Here is a 15,220-nt window from a genome sequence, read left to right as displayed (position 1 = left end):
ACAGCTGCATTCCGTTTCAAAAGCGTATTTGATTCTTCCTTTCCACTTCTGTAAGGAAAATTCTTTGCTCATTCGTGAATACATTTCTTTCCCTCCAGTCTCCCAAGAACTGAAGTGTGTGCAGAGTTTCTAGGATCTGGATTAGGCGTGTTTTCAGGCTCTGTGTTGCAGATTCTGAGCTGTGAAATCCCACAGCTGAGGGCATGTCTTGCATCTACTGGCCTGGGGATTTTTTTAAGAAAGGAGTCAGAAACGGTCCGGATGAAGGCCTCATTCTTCTGTCTTGTCAACGACACTTTCAGAAGCGTAGCAAAGGCCTAAGCGTTTTATTCATTTTATGGCACTCGTTGATGCTTGCAGGGGCTGGTGATGGTTCGAGAGGCTTTACGTGGATGTCTGCTGCTTTCTGGACTTCTGAGTGAGGGCTGAGCCTCCTGGAGATGGAGGGCTCCAGACCTTTGCACTGCGAGCTGGAAGGCAGTTAACATCACACTGCTTTTGTAGATTACGTTATAAACTTTTACCTTGGTGCCTCTGATCTGGATGCGAGCGCAGGTATCGCCGAGTCCTCGTAGAGGAAGCCGGAGCTCAGAGGCTGGGGTGCTTGTGGTTTGCGAGACCACACAGGGTGATTGTGAGCACAGCGCCTTGAGGTATTGTAGCTGTTAAAATTAGTAAACAGTAACATGCTGTGTTCTGCGGCCTCTTTTCTCCGGTGATTAATGGCTAGCTTGACTTTGGGAGGTGGAATGCTACCCCATGTCTCCAGGGGAATACTCATCTCTGCAGTAATTATTAAAAAGAACTCTTCAAACTGTCAGTGCAGCCCTTGCAAGATTTTAATCAGAGAGTTCAGATTTGGGGTTAATGGCAAATCATTGCTTCATGGAGGCTTTTGGAGACTAAAGAGCTGGAAGTATTCCCACAGCTGTTGCTCGCAAGTGTCACATCCAGTTACTGGTTCTCATTTACTGACTGTTGTGGGGTAGCTTATGGTGCAATATGAATGTTGTACTGTAAAGACGGTCATATTTTACATAAACTTAGGATTAGATTAATTTTGTCCTTAATTAAATGCAGGGTAGAAGAAGCCTTTGTGTTGTCTTCTAGCTTTCTAGAAATTTCTGAAATTATTCAGCTGTAGGTTAAAGATCTGAGACAAGTCTTGTATCCCAGACAATCTTTGTCTCAAGATATCTAATGGCTAGCTTTTACCCTGTAGTGATCCTTTTTTGTGATAACATCCTCAGTGAATGCGTGCTTTACAACACACTACATGCACGCTGACTTTGTCTGAAATTTGACACAAAGAAGTGTTTAGCAATAGTTGACTCAGATCTCCAAGAAGGAACTTGCATGGCGGGAGCTGGATGCTTTCTTTAAGTCAGAACTCCTTTTTCTAGTCGTTCCTTTTTGCTATAAACTTATTCGGAACTTGCTCGGTAGTTAGGGATAATGCCCAGGCTAAGGCCTCTACAATACTACATTTTAATTTTTTTAATAAAACTGCTGGATGTTAGCCTGCAGTTTTATGACGGATCGCTTTGTTCTAATGAGGCTGGATCTAGCAGATAATGCAGAAGTGAGGAGATGGCATCAAAGAACAAAGTGGATGGGCTGGATGCAGCGTCTGAGCTTGTCACCGTGTTTTGGAATTGCGACCTTATCTGAAACGCCGCATTGTTTCTATTTAGGAACAAGCCTTTCCTGTTAAATGTGGAGCAGAGCGAGGAAACGAGTGAAAAATGATGCTGTGTATCTGAAGGACAGAGTACTTTTTTTAGCATCTGACTGGGTCATATGTTTGTCCCTCGGTTTTGTTGCAGTGTGTATAAGGGTCTAATTGGTGGCTAGTGATAAATGCTGGTGTCAGAACACTTGTTATGAATTCGCAAATAAATCTAATCTGGGCTGCAGCAGGCAGATGCACTAGCAGTCCAGTGGTACAGAATTAATTTATTTCTGGATGTAGAATAGTATTTATGTATGCCATGTTGCTGTTGATGTTAAATTGTATATCAAGAATGAGCAGTAAATTATATATTGAGAAGTTCCACATATAACTGGAAAGAGGAAGATACTTGTTGTCATCTTAACAACTCCAGTGCTCGCTGGCAGTTGACATTGAGCTGTGCTACCACAGAATTCAGAATTTGCCTGTGCAGCACAGAAAATGTTGGGAGCCTGAAAGAAAAGATTTGGTGGCAAATACTGCAAACCAGCCGTCCCTTTTTCTCGTGTCACCACTTCAGTATGTCACCGGTACAGTAAAGGTGGGGGAAAGCACATCTAGTGTGTAATGCTGATACAGATCCTTAACGTGGACACGTTATCAAGCCTGTTCAAACATGAAGGTGGTTACACAGCAGGGGAGAAAACGTGCAATGAACAGTGAGATTGATTTGCAGTATATTTTGATTCAGAAGTAAGCTGCGTACCACTCTTCCTGTGCGGCGTTCGATTTGTTGCAAGTGCCGATTCTCTCTTAGGCAGTAGGGCTGTCGTTGGTCTCGTGGTGCAGAGCGCCAGCAGATCAGGAGTTCACCAGGAAGCAATTATCCCTCAGCACTGCGCTACATGATTTAACAGTGAAACTAAGACTGGTTTTACTCACTCCTAATATTTTTTTCAGTGGATATGTTAGTAACAGCCTGAGGACTAGGCAGCGTAGAAGCGTGTTGATTAGAATTGGGCTGTAGTCATACTTGAGTGATTTTTTAGCAACAAAGGTCTGGTGGCTTTATTATTTTATCCATCCATATTAGGCCAGGCAAGTGAGTCCTTCATTTCTGAGCAGAACGATACTTGGTGTCACCACAATGGGGGCAGTGGGCTATGACCATCTGAAGTCTCCTGGAGCGCAGTCGGACTGCCCCGAAACACGGGACGCTCATCAGAGCTTTTCAAAATGTTAGAGGTTGGCTTCGTGCATGACAAATTCTGGAAGTAAGGGACTTTCTTTGGCTCGCTGATGCTTCAGTTCCTCCTCTTACCGAAGCAACACTTAAAATGAAAGAGGCAGTCCTCCATTATCTTTGTAACGCGTGTACGCAGTGCCTCCCCGCGTGGCTTTTGGGGCTTTGGGGAACAGCTGGGTATAGATGTGGTAAAACAGCCTCGATTGGAAAAGCAGCAGTGTGATGCAAGCAGATGATTGCTGGCTGTCAGGATGCAAAATGTGTCTCCTTCCAGGCAACCACTAAGTTTACATGTGACTGCTCGTGCTTTCGTAACCAGGCTTTTGCCCTGGTGCTGTTCCGTATGCACAGCTGAGGCCCTGTGGCTTGACAGCCTAGAAGCCAGGAAGGCCTGGAAGTGAAATGTAACCCAGAAAACCCACTCCCTTGTGTAACCTTGGGCAAGTCGCGCAGCCTCCTGTTACCTTTCTGAGCCAAGCTAGAAAACGGCCTGTGCAGAGCGAGTTAGGTCCTGCCACTGAGTGTAGTGCCTCCAGAGAACCACGCAATAAAAGCGTTAAAGGTACCCTTGTGTCAGTCTTTGTCATTTAGGTGTCCCTTCTGTTAGTCAGAAGGCTGTGCAGTTATATGCTCACGTCTTTTTTTCTCTGATCTTTTTCTTTTTCAAGAGGAAGAGAAACGGAGGAAAAGGGAAAATCAGATGCACCTTGAACGCTTGCGGGCACTCCTCATCATAACTTTAATAGTGCTGATGTTTCGATTCACGGTCAGCGAGAACAGAGAAGGGACCAACATTTCCTGGAATTATTTCATCAATGAGATGCTGTCAAAGGGGGAGGTCCAGAGAATCGAAGTGGTTCCAGAAAGTGATATTGTAGAAATTTATCTGCACCCAGGAGGAACTCCGCATGGACAAGTTGTGAGTGGCTTTCTCTGGTTGGAGTAGATGATCTTAGATTATACTGTTGGAAAGAATTGGATTAATGAATTATATGTTCAGTAAAACTCTAGCTGGTAAATTTGCTTTTCATTAATTTTACTTTCTGTTGTTTGTAGTTCAGGGGGCTTCTATTACTCATACCAACCTGGACACTAAGATTTTTATTTTAAACTGTAAGAATAATTAATAGTGACCTGGAAGGAAACATTACGAACGTTTAAAAAGCTGGGAAATTCAATAGTTCTTTCTTCCCAGCTCAGTCTAAAATGTCAGAAGGTGTCTAGAAGATGATTGTAAACTCTTAATTCTAGATCCAGTTCTAAAAATTGTCTCCTGTTTGGATTTTAGGTTCAGTTGCTCTGTCAAACTCCATCAGACTTCCTTCTTAAATTTTCCAAGATGGGGAAAAAAAAGCAAAGTTTGATCACATGCTTACTTTATTTCCAAGAGTTGCCACCAAGAATCATTACAAACTAGCCTGAGCGATTAAAATATTGTTCTTGGGTACATCCCACTTAGTTCATCGATTTATGATCCATTTTGCAAACTTCTGGATGAAATTAATTTCTGAGAGAGATACAGAAACAACATCCAGAAGGCCTCCTGCCCAGTGATGTAGTTTTCCAGATGCATTGTAAAACTTTGACTGGACCCAAGCTATCATTACAATTAGGTTTATAATACTAACTTCATCCTCCAGTCTGCCTACAAAATCATTGCATCTCCTTGTTTCTAGAGAGCTGAGATTTAGTTCTTGGCTTTAATGCTTTCATAAGGTGCCAGAAAGCCGTGAGGTGCTGCCGACTTGATTTGGAGGCCCAGTGTCAGTTACCTGCTCATGAGTTCGTTGGTGTAGCCAACAAAGGACGTAACAATGCTAACTTTTATCTGACTTCTCCGTTTCGTGCACCTCTTCTGCTCGTTGTTGTCTTTATACCACACTTACAATTTCTTTTTGCTGCTTTTGATTGCATGTCCCCAGAACGTTACCCTGTTGTACACAATGCGGGTGGCAAACATTGACAAATTTGAAGAGAAGCTGAGAGCTGCGGAGGACGAGTTGAATATTGATGAGAGAGAGAGAATCCCTGTTTCCTACAAACACCCTGGCTTTTATGGAAAGTATGATATAAACTCGTGCTTACTGTTGATCTTATGTTGGCAACAACATCCTTCACTTGAAGAGCAAAGTTCCTTCCAACTACATGTTACGTAAATGCAGAACAAAATAAGTGGTCCCTGTTTTGGAGTACTTAAGCAGTCTTTGAAAAACGCTCTAGATGTGCCTTAGTGACTCAGAAATGAGGGTCTCGAGATGTCTGGAACTGCAGCACGTAGTGGACCAAAATATTTGGGGTCAGTGTCAGCAGGTCTGAGCAAAGTCTGTCAGTTGCTGCATGTCCTTGTGCAGCTGAGCACTTTTCGTCCTCATAATCCATTATTCGAGTGCAATGTGAGATAGAAATCCTGACTCAACTCGTGTGATGTTACACCCTGGTTTGTGGAGAATGTCGGCGGTGCAGTAAGCCGTCCCCCGTTAGAATGCTTCAAGGAAGGCCTGTGGTGGTGGTTCAGTCTGTAAAAATAAACACCTAATTTTGGCCTGTTTCTCCAACAGCTGTAGATCAGAGGACAGCCCGTGCTGGTGCTCGCTCCAGCTGTGAGCCACATACTGAGCAGAGCAGCTTTGATGCTAAGATGGAAAATCTCACTGAGGGAGGAGTGCTTCTATTAAATTTGCAGCCCCTTTCTGTTACCTGAAAGGATCTCGGGATCCTTTGCTTTTAAAAATAATAATTAAAAAGTCCGTGCTTAAAGGTTTTAATTTTGAAATAAACTGCAATGAGCAAGAAGTAAAAATCTGACAAAAGATTACAGAGCACTGGCTAGCCTTTGTTCTGTGCTTTCGTATGATGTTTTGCGGTCATTTGCCGCTCACGCGGTTTATTTGCCCTTCTGTTCAGACGGGCAGCTTATTTTTGCAAGATAGGATTTATGGGGCGCAGAATACAAAAGAGACCTGTGAAGCTGGCTCACTGGGCTATTGAACAAGGCCACCTCCATCACTGATGGCTGTGCTGATGTAGAAAGATGCTCTCTGTAAGTTTGCAGAGAGACTGGCCTTTGGAGAGCTCTCAACTAATATTTTGTTCTAGAGTCCTAGAGATGGAGATGCAGCACAGTAGTCCTGTCTGCCAAGAAAGTGGGGTTTGAAGCACGGTATCTTTCCCGGATGCCTTACTAAAATGTGAAATAAATGTCATGTTCATATATGAGAAAATACCCTTGCAGAGTTTTGTCCAGTTGCTTGTCCTCTGAATGACATTTTTTACACTTTGAATGCGTGATTTCTATGAAGATAAACTTCTTAAATTGATCACGCAGTATTAAATCTTCATAACTTGCTGATTTTTGTCAAAGTTTGTGTAATGGTAAGAGTACACTGAACAGTTGGTCAGTTAGCAGCACAGGCTGCTTCCCCTACTTCTGAAAATATTGTGTTTTTTTTTTAAAGAGATGCTACAGGGTTGGAAGTCTCTCTCAGGAGACGTTAGAGTCTGGAGTTTGAGCCTGTGAGATGCAGAGCACTTAGAGCTTGCATTCAGTTTGCTATCAGGTACGGGCACTTGATGTGTTTCAGAATTAATCCCCCGTTTGCACAGTTGCCAACCTGTAGGTGATTTTCAGTTTCCAGTGTTGCCTAGGAGCCCTCGCTCAGAGGAGACAAATGCCGCTAGGTATACAGCACATGCTGCTCCCATTGCTTCAGTAAATCATCCGTTCCTGAGAGGTGGAACGCATGCTCCTGGTTTAAAGATATGAAACAGAAGTGCGGGGAGGCAAGATCATTTCACAGGGTCGAGCAGGGCATGTGGAGCAGAACAAGGAGCTTAGTTAGGATACCTCAAGTCCCAGCCTGCCATCTGATAGTCCGATCATTCTTCCTCTTATTAAAAGTATCCCGTGTTCAGAGCTCACAGGGTATTTTGTCCTCAGCACGCTTGTCTTGTAACTGCGTTAGACCTGCCCTGTCAGCTCTGCTCCGTGTCTCCCCTCTAACCCAAGAGCTACTGCAAAGAAAATTCGCTGTGGTGGTTGCTGCAGGACCTCCTTGTGAAGGACCTCCGAGAGACTTGAGCAGGGGCAGCCAAGCAGCCTCTTAATGGGAGACTTGCACTGGGATTTCTGCCAGGTTTGGGGGAGCTGGAATCTTCCTGGCATCGCTGGACACAGGTCTTCTGCGGTGAGCTCCCGTGGGAAGGACCGCCAGTGCCACCGCCTTCCGCTCTGGATGCGGGATGTGGTCTGACTGCCCGAAGGTCTATCTGTTTTATAAGTAGGAATGCCTCTGCAGGGAATGGTGAAGTGGAATTTCTTCCACAGCTGTGAGCAGTATGTGCCAGTGTCCTCTGTTTAACTTCTTAGGTTATGTAATTGGTGAGGTTTTGTTTTCATATACAGAATTTTAAGGTGCCATTTTCTTAGTCATGGATGCTCATGGCCGCACTTCTAGCCGAAATGTCAGGACCTTTAAAACACTGAAAATAGCGATGTTGAGTAATATTTACTGAGTTGTGGCTGAACGCTTCAATTTTTTACCTGTTCTGCTTTTGTCCTTTCAGTGATGTCATTTCCCTGATAGTGACACTTGTGGCTGTGTCCATGTTGTGGAGCATCTTCCGTCTTATTAGGGTTGCAGGCAGGGCAGGAGGATTCAATGCTTTTGTAAGTATCCTGGATCTTTACGTTGCTTTGCAGCCTGTGAGTAGTCTTGCCTTCTGCTGGCCTAATCTCCTCCCCTTTCCCCAGCAAAGTCAACACAGATTGAGAATTAACTGATGCCAAGGACTCCGCAGTCTTGACACATCTTGCATCTTTTCCTGTCCTGATCATCTGACTCGTTTGTACAGTAACTGGCCTTAGCTGAGGCCCTTTCTTTCCCCCAATGGCAGGAAGGGCTGAGCTCAGTGAATTTGCAGTCCAGTTTGCTCTGCTATTTTCAAAGCTTGTTAATGAGTTGCAGCTGCAGATGGTGTTTTTCTCTGGGTCCTGCCAATATGCCTCCCATACAGCCAGGAGTAGGAATTGCTGCTTTCTGCAAAATGAATTCTCAATTTATAAAATATGTTCAGATTCTGGATTTCATTACGTGTTGGCCTGTTCCCCTCACGCCACATGCCTCACTTGCAACATCAGTTAAATCTCCTGCTATCCTCCACCCTTGCCTGGATCAGCTGATGAAACTCGGCAGAAATCAGCTCTGGGTGCACTGGTACTGACCTCAGGGATCCGGGGATGAAAACAGTGGTGAATTCAGTCCCTTGTTAGGTTTCCCACTCGCTCTCCTCTGTAGTTCTTCTGGCTTCGGGATTCTCTTTATACAAAGGGGTGCAGCTGCCTGGGAGAAAAGAGTAGTTTAAAGAAGTGTTAAGTAATGAGGGCCTTGAGGACTGGTTTCTGCCCTTGCATGAGTGGGGACAGCTAGGCCCAGCATGTTTAACTCTTTGTTTGGATAAACTGCTGCTTCTAAGGCATGAGAAGCTATAAACGTTCTTCTCAAAAAAAAAAAAATCCCGAGTAGCTGTTTTCAGAGGAACATAATGAGCAGTTACAAGTAGGACATTTAACTAAATCCTTGTTTTGACTGTCACGGTGGCTTAACACACACCAGAAGGCTGAAATGTGGTGCCTGTTAAATTTGAGAGCCTATATTCTGTCCCCGGGTTGTGTTGTAGTAGAAGCTGGTGGCAGCATTGGTCAGTGGTCCAAAGTGTATGTTTGCATACGTTTACAAGGCAATATTGGTAATTTATTTACCATTAATATTTACCATCCATCCATGTTCCTTAAAGCTACACCTATCCCGAGTGTATTAAGGATCGGTGAATTTAAAAATCAGGGAGAAGATCCCAAGTAAGGTTTTGGGCATTCTGTACAATTTTAATAAATGCCCCTGCCTGATCTACAGGGACTTGAGCTGGGCTGGGAGCATTCTTGCAGGTTTACTTTCTCTTCCCAACAAAATGTGGGTAAATAAAGCTCGAGTCAGCAGTCCTGCAGTCTGGCTGTGAAGTATATCCAAAGCAGAAGTTAGTAAAACAACAATGTGCTGGTGGGCATTGTAATGTTCATTGTTGGGGATGGCTGTACCTGTGCTGTGTAGCAAACCGCCTTTCCAGGCTGTTGCCTTGTCCAGAGCCAGAGCACATCTTCAGTATTTGTGTTGCCTTCCCCAGAACCAGCTGAAGATGGCTCGTTTCACCATCGTGGACGGAAAATCCGGAAAAGGGATTGGTTTCAAGGATGTAGCAGGAATGCATGAGGCGAAAATGGAAGTCAAAGAATTTGTGGACTACTTAAAGGTATTTAAGAGTAGACCACAACAAGTGCTTGCCGCCCATCTTCTGGGTTAGAACTAACCTGGGGAGGAGGGTCTGTTCTCTTCATCCTGCACGATACTGAGCAGCCTCTGTTTAAATAAGCTGAAAACTTTTGTGCTGTGATCACCATGACTCAATGTCTATTTCCAGTTCTGTAACAGGCTGCAGATGTAGCTGCTCCCATTAGGAGCTCGGGGTTGCTCGGGATGAGAACAGTGTCGAGAAGCTCTGGGAGACCGTGTTCTTGTGCAGATGCCTCATGTTGGCTGTGGATCTGACGCAGCTGTGCTGCTCTTACAGAGTCCTGATCGCTACCTTCAGCTTGGAGCTAAAGTGCCCAAGGGTGCCTTATTGCTTGGGCCGCCGGGCTGTGGGAAGACGTTGCTGGCAAAGGCGGTGGCTACAGAAGCACAAGTACCGTTCCTGGCCATGGCAGGCTCTGAATTCGTGGAGGTGATAGGAGGTAAGCGTGGTGGGAGGAAGGGAGTGGAGGTTACTTGGGGAATGTTGGCTGGGCCTCTCACAAAGGGCAGAGTTTTAGCGTTGCTTTGCATGGGAAGGGTAAGTTGGATATTTCTGCTGGAAGTATAAAAGGTTTTCAGCAATAATGGGTAGATAATAATGTGGCACCTAAAACATTTTCTTTGAATAACTAGTTGCTTCTTTCTGACAACAGGAAACCATGGTTCTTCACCTGAAAGCATTATCTCTGACTTGCCTTTACTTATTAAAGCCATTCACTGAGGCTTCCTTCCTTATATTGAGAATGCTGATGGATTTTCTGCTGCTCCCTGCTGATGGGAGGAAGTATGGCCTCTCTGTGCCCAGGGATTTCAGTCTTCTTCCTTCCTTCCTAGATCTCTTGAGACCCAACGAGGGTCTGTGTGTGGAAATGCACTGAGTATTTTTGCTCCTAACCTGTGGAAGGAACAGGAACTCATGTCTGGAGCTGGGAGCAGAGCTCCTCTTACAGCAGCTCTGAAGAGTCCCTGCAGCTTTGGGAGCTCAGTTAAAAGCCAGCGCGCTCCAGGACAAGCAGTGTTTAAGGACTAAAGAGATGAGTTCTGTGACTAATTTTTTGTGTCTGGAGTGTTGAGAGAGGGACTGTCACACACTGAGGGTTTGCCTGGGTCAGATGTCTGACTGGGGGCCAGCAATCCTCTACAGCTGTGGCTGTGAAGCTCATTTCTTCTTCCCTTCCCCTACAGGTCTTGGAGCTGCCCGAGTTCGGAGCCTCTTCAGAGAAGCCCAGGCTCGTGCACCCTGCATTGTGTACATTGATGAAATCGATGCCGTAGGCAAGAAGCGCTCAACCAATATATCTGGTTTTGCCAATGCTGAGGAGGAACAGACCTTAAACCAGCTGCTGGTAGAAATGGATGGTCAGTATTTCTGTCTCTTAGCAGTTGGGCCCTTATCACCTTGGAGATCTGGGCTGCTGTCCTGTTTGAACTTGCAGCGCTTCTTTAGCGTTTTCTTCTTGGGGGAGTATTTACCGCTGCATTGAAACAAACCTCACTTCCCTCTTTCCTGGGACAAGGCTAGCTGGCACTTCACAGCATTTTCAGGACTAAGCCCAGCATTATGATTTGGTCATGTCATTGTTAAAAGAGTCTCTGTATGGCAAGTGATAGCCGTGGTTTGGACTGCTGCTTAGGGACTTTCACACCTGAAAATCTTTTTTTTTTTTTTTCCCTATTTGGACACCAGTGTGGCCTTGTCTGGCCTTGTTTTGTTTCTGGAGGTCATCATAGCACTCAACTGGAGTGGGTCCTTTCTCTGCTCTTTCTCCCCTTCACCAGCTGCTGCAGTGAGTACAGAGGAAGAGCAGCAGCTGTTGTTCAGCACAGGGTTTTTGGAAGCTGTGTGTCCAGTAATTGCTTCACACTGAATTACGCTTTTCTGCACATCCCCCAGGGCTCTCCTCAAGCACTAGTCTGAATCTGTGTCCCATCGTTAGTCCCTGTTTCTGAAGGCTCTATGTTACATCTCGCCATCGGTCACTGGAGACTTAGGGAGGACTACTCCAGAGCTGATGGTGCCTAGGAAGTCACTGGGCTAAGGAGAGATGTTTGAGAACGTGGTGTGAATAAGCTGTGGAGATAAAAGCCTTATATAAATGTCTAGATTTCAAAAGGATTAAGGGTCAAAATCTAGTAAACGTAAAACCCTGCAGCCAGCTGTTTTTGTGACTGTACTCCAAAGATTGAGTCAGAATTGTAGTGTCACCTTCGGGGTGAATGTGCACCAACAACACGGCAGCATCCACCTGCGAACAAAACCGGTAGATAACATGCATTAGAGATCCTGGCTGGCAGAGGGCAGCAACCCCAAAGACTCTTCCTACAGTAAGTGGCTTCAGTTCAGGAGTATGTTTTCCTACTGGCGGTTGGAGAAGAATTTTTTACAGTACTGGGGAACCAAAAGAGAATGAATTGGCAGCAAGGACGCTACTGTCCATAGCTGATAACACTTAGGTCCAGCTGACCGTTAAATGTTGAATACTGGCTATGTTCTAAGACAGGTGATGGTTTTAAAATCTGATAAGGTTTAAAGTTTAGTTGCCCAGAGGGACATAAGCAATAGAAAATATTCATTCTCCTGTCCCTTGTCCTAATCTCATGTCTCTTGCCTGGCTATAAGATGCCTATCTAAGCTGGGAGAAGGAAGCTTTGCAGACAAGTCCTGGTTTGATGCCACACTTCTGGATGGTTGCTGGCTGTACCACATATGGAATCAACCCTTTTCTCAGACGCTTTCATGCAAGCGCCAAAAAGAACAATCCTTTGTCTGTTGTTAGTCATAACCCTGTCAGAGCCTGCCGCCCTGACCCAACTTGCACTGCTTCTGTTGCTAAACCCTCCCGTTGCAGGGCAAGGTAAGGGATAGCTACTTGTCCATCAGGGTGTGTTTGTATCAGTCTGCTGTTCTGTGGGACAGGGCTGCCTTTTACCTCGACTATAACGTGACACCTCATCGGATTCTTTATGTGAGAAGTTAAAAGTCCTGCACTGAAGGCATCCCTCTTTCTCCAGACCTAAGGGGTGAAAGGAGCTTGTTCCTCTTTGCTGGATGCTCACAGGGGAGCAGTGGGTGCAGCCCTGCTGAAGCAGAGCTCTTCCTGCAGCTCGGCGGTAAGGCTGCCGTCTGGAGCGTGCTGTGTGGTCAACCTTCGGCTCTCAAGGAGAGAAGCTGGGACTTGTGAAGTGTTTTCAGGAAAGGGTAGCTATTCCTCCATGCTGCACACGAGATGATCTGTAATTCTGGATCTCTGCCTGTGCTGCAGAAGGAGGAGAAATTGTAAGCTGGGGCACAGCATGGTGCAAACAGGGTGGAGTGGTCCTTCTGAAGAGAAATCCTCCAGGCCCCTCTCTGCTTTCGCCCAGGTGCCATGAAGTTTTTGAAGGAGGGGAATGAGCTTTAAGTGGGTCCTAAATAACCAGACACAAATCTGGTTATCAGAGGAACCTCCCTGAAACACGCAGTGCTGTGTTGTTACCAGAAATCACCATAAATGTGTATGCGGTTCCATGGGACTTTGCACATCCACACGCTTAGGCATCTTGGCCAAGCATATAGATATTCTTGGAGCGAACATAACTGTTTACAGCTGTATCTGTGTAATGCTGTCTCCATGGAAAAGGCCATTACTGACACGCAGAACGCCAGTGCCAGCTTGGTTGTTTTTTTCCTCTTGACGGTTGCAAGGTGAACCGGCAACAGGTTAATGCTGAATCAGATGGGGGCCATCTGTTCAGGAATACGTGGTCAGCGCAATCGACATCTCAGTGCTAGAAATGAAAATTTCTCGTTTTCTGTGGTCTGTAGAAATCAGGTGCTGTTTCTAGAGCATTGCTTCTTTGAGTCTCAATTCAGAAGTTAGGGAACAAATCCCTTCAAAAGTGAGTTTAAAAGGTAAATGTTGTCCTCAGTGTATGCTTTAAAAGTCCTAGGAAAAAAAACAAAACAAAAACACAGCTTCTTTGTTGTGTGCTGCCTAGCTTATTTTTAAATTTATATTGCTTCATGATTATTTATTTGTCTCTCGTATGGATCACGGACTAAGTCCCGCGTTTAGCTAAGTGCTTTATCAAACACACACTAAAAAAATAGCCCAAGGAGTTTATAATGTCAAACGAGAGACAGCTGGCAAGGACTGTCAGGGTAGTACAAGAAACACGGGTTACTGTTGGCTTGTACACATAAGCGTGGATCTTGGCTCGTGTCGTTGAAATGCTATCTGGCTGCATGTTACCTAAATGAATGCTGAAGTGCTGTGTCCATCGTTACAAAAGAGAGTTTTTCAGGAGGATAGTGAATATTTTTTTTTATTTTTTAAGGACGTTGACAGTTTACCCAGGCATGAGTGGAGGAGTCATATGTTTCTAATGAGGAACCTTGAAAGGGGAGGTTGAGAGCTGTTTTAGCTGCTTTTAGCTGAAATTGATGGTTGAATCTCTGCAAGGCAACACCACAGCACTGAGTCGAGCTATTCATTTGAAAAAAAAAAAATCAAGTGCAGAAGTAGATCTGTGAATCATCAGCTTAGCAGCGACTGTGGAATGCGTGTGCTGGATCGAGATTACTCATAGGTGAGGTGGGGAAGGAAGAGGAGGGTCAGAGCCTCACGGATCCCCTCTGCCGGCTGCAGGAAGGACAAGGGCACCAAGGGCTGTTACACGGAGCTGTGCAGGATGCAACGTGCAGTGTGCTCTGACGCTGGTGTGCGGGTTTTAGAGTAATTGTAGCCTCTTCCTGCAAGCTACCTTGGTTTCATCGCTCTGACAGCTTGCTTCACGTTCTGGAAGCCCCAGGAATGGGGTGGGAGAAGGGGCAGGACGGAGCCTGTGCGTACAAAAGCTGTCTTAAAAGCAGAGCGACTCGAACTCCAGCCTTCGTCGGAACAGGTGCCTGCTCCGAATAGTGAATCTTCCCTCACAAGCCGCAAACAAGCGGAAGAGGAATGTGACCCAGATATCTCCTCCCTTCTGAACGCATCTGAGAGGAGCCTGACAGGCCGGGGCTGATTCCTGGTTTTGTGAATAAAAACGCAGGCCTGCTTTTGGTGGCAGCCTGAAGTCCTCAGACGAGCCCTCTCCCCTGGCGTGTGCCACGTGCAGGCGTGTGACCCTGCGACTTCCCTCGCAGCGGTGGCCCTGTTTCAGTGACGCTGCGCACAGATGATGTCCAAAATGCCTTGAATGAGAGGCTGGGGAAGGACGGTGTAGTAACGCAGATGGGACGCCCATCGGGGCAGCTCTGGCAGCGGGGGGGGAGAGCACTGAGCAATTCAGGTGGCCCCTTCTCCTTTCCTTTTGAAGTGGGTTAAGTTGTAAGCTTTATGGATATGAAGGCTCTCTTCGGGCTAGATTTTCAGAACCGTTTTTAACTTGTTGCTGTTACTGAGGTGGTGTTTTCGTAGCCTGTTCCTGTGACCGATCGTTGCCTGTGGAAGCCAAAGCCTGTCACATGCCAGGTGACACGGCGCCGGGAGCTGGGATGTGACTCAGAGGCTGCTGGTGTAGGTTTCTCGGAGCTGTTCTGCGCCGCTGGGCTGCAGGCTGGAGAACAAGTGGGGCAGAAGCTGACGTGAGGAGGATGCACTCAGCGGTTCTGTTTTTATTATGCTTGTTCTGATAGTCAGACCTATTTTAAGGCCGCGTCTTCCCAGCTGCAGAGCTGATAATGTACCATACCGTCTAATCCTACCACGTGAAGGAAGCTTGCTATCCCCCAAGTGCCTGCCAGTCTCTCTGCTTGTTTATCACCCTCCAGAGCGCAGCGTAATACGTGCCTGAAGAGTGGTCGGCTTCATCCTCTCCGGGAGCTTATTCAGACAGCATCCTGCAGGGAGGAAGAACGGAGGTTCGCTGTAGTGCAAGCTGACAGAGCCAGTCCTCTGCCTCACCTGTAACCCTAATCTCTCTGCTGAGCTCTTGTACGCTGACACATTTGGCAGCTCTTTGGCAAAGCCGGGGAGA

General features: G+C 46.0%; 1 protein-coding gene across 1 annotated transcript in view; it reads left to right on the top strand.

The window, feature by feature from the left end:
* SPG7 (SPG7 matrix AAA peptidase subunit, paraplegin) overlaps positions 1 to 15,220 on the top strand; it is a 36,510-nt gene that overhangs the window by 8,569 nt on the left and 12,721 nt on the right. Inside the window, exons 4-9 of the mRNA XM_080552145.1 lie at positions 3,587 to 3,837; positions 4,841 to 4,980; positions 7,482 to 7,584; positions 9,096 to 9,221; positions 9,540 to 9,702; positions 10,448 to 10,621. Coding sequence (XP_080408271.1) covers positions 3,587 to 3,837; positions 4,841 to 4,980; positions 7,482 to 7,584; positions 9,096 to 9,221; positions 9,540 to 9,702; positions 10,448 to 10,621 — 957 coding nt within the window. The remainder of the gene's footprint in view (positions 1 to 3,586; positions 3,838 to 4,840; positions 4,981 to 7,481; positions 7,585 to 9,095; positions 9,222 to 9,539; positions 9,703 to 10,447; positions 10,622 to 15,220) is intronic.

This window comes from Anser brachyrhynchus, assembly GCF_964034855.1.
Source record: "Anser brachyrhynchus genome assembly, chromosome: 12".
Taxonomy (NCBI): domain Eukaryota; kingdom Metazoa; phylum Chordata; class Aves; order Anseriformes; family Anatidae; genus Anser; species Anser brachyrhynchus.
This window is presented reverse-complemented; position numbering and strand designations above follow the sequence as displayed.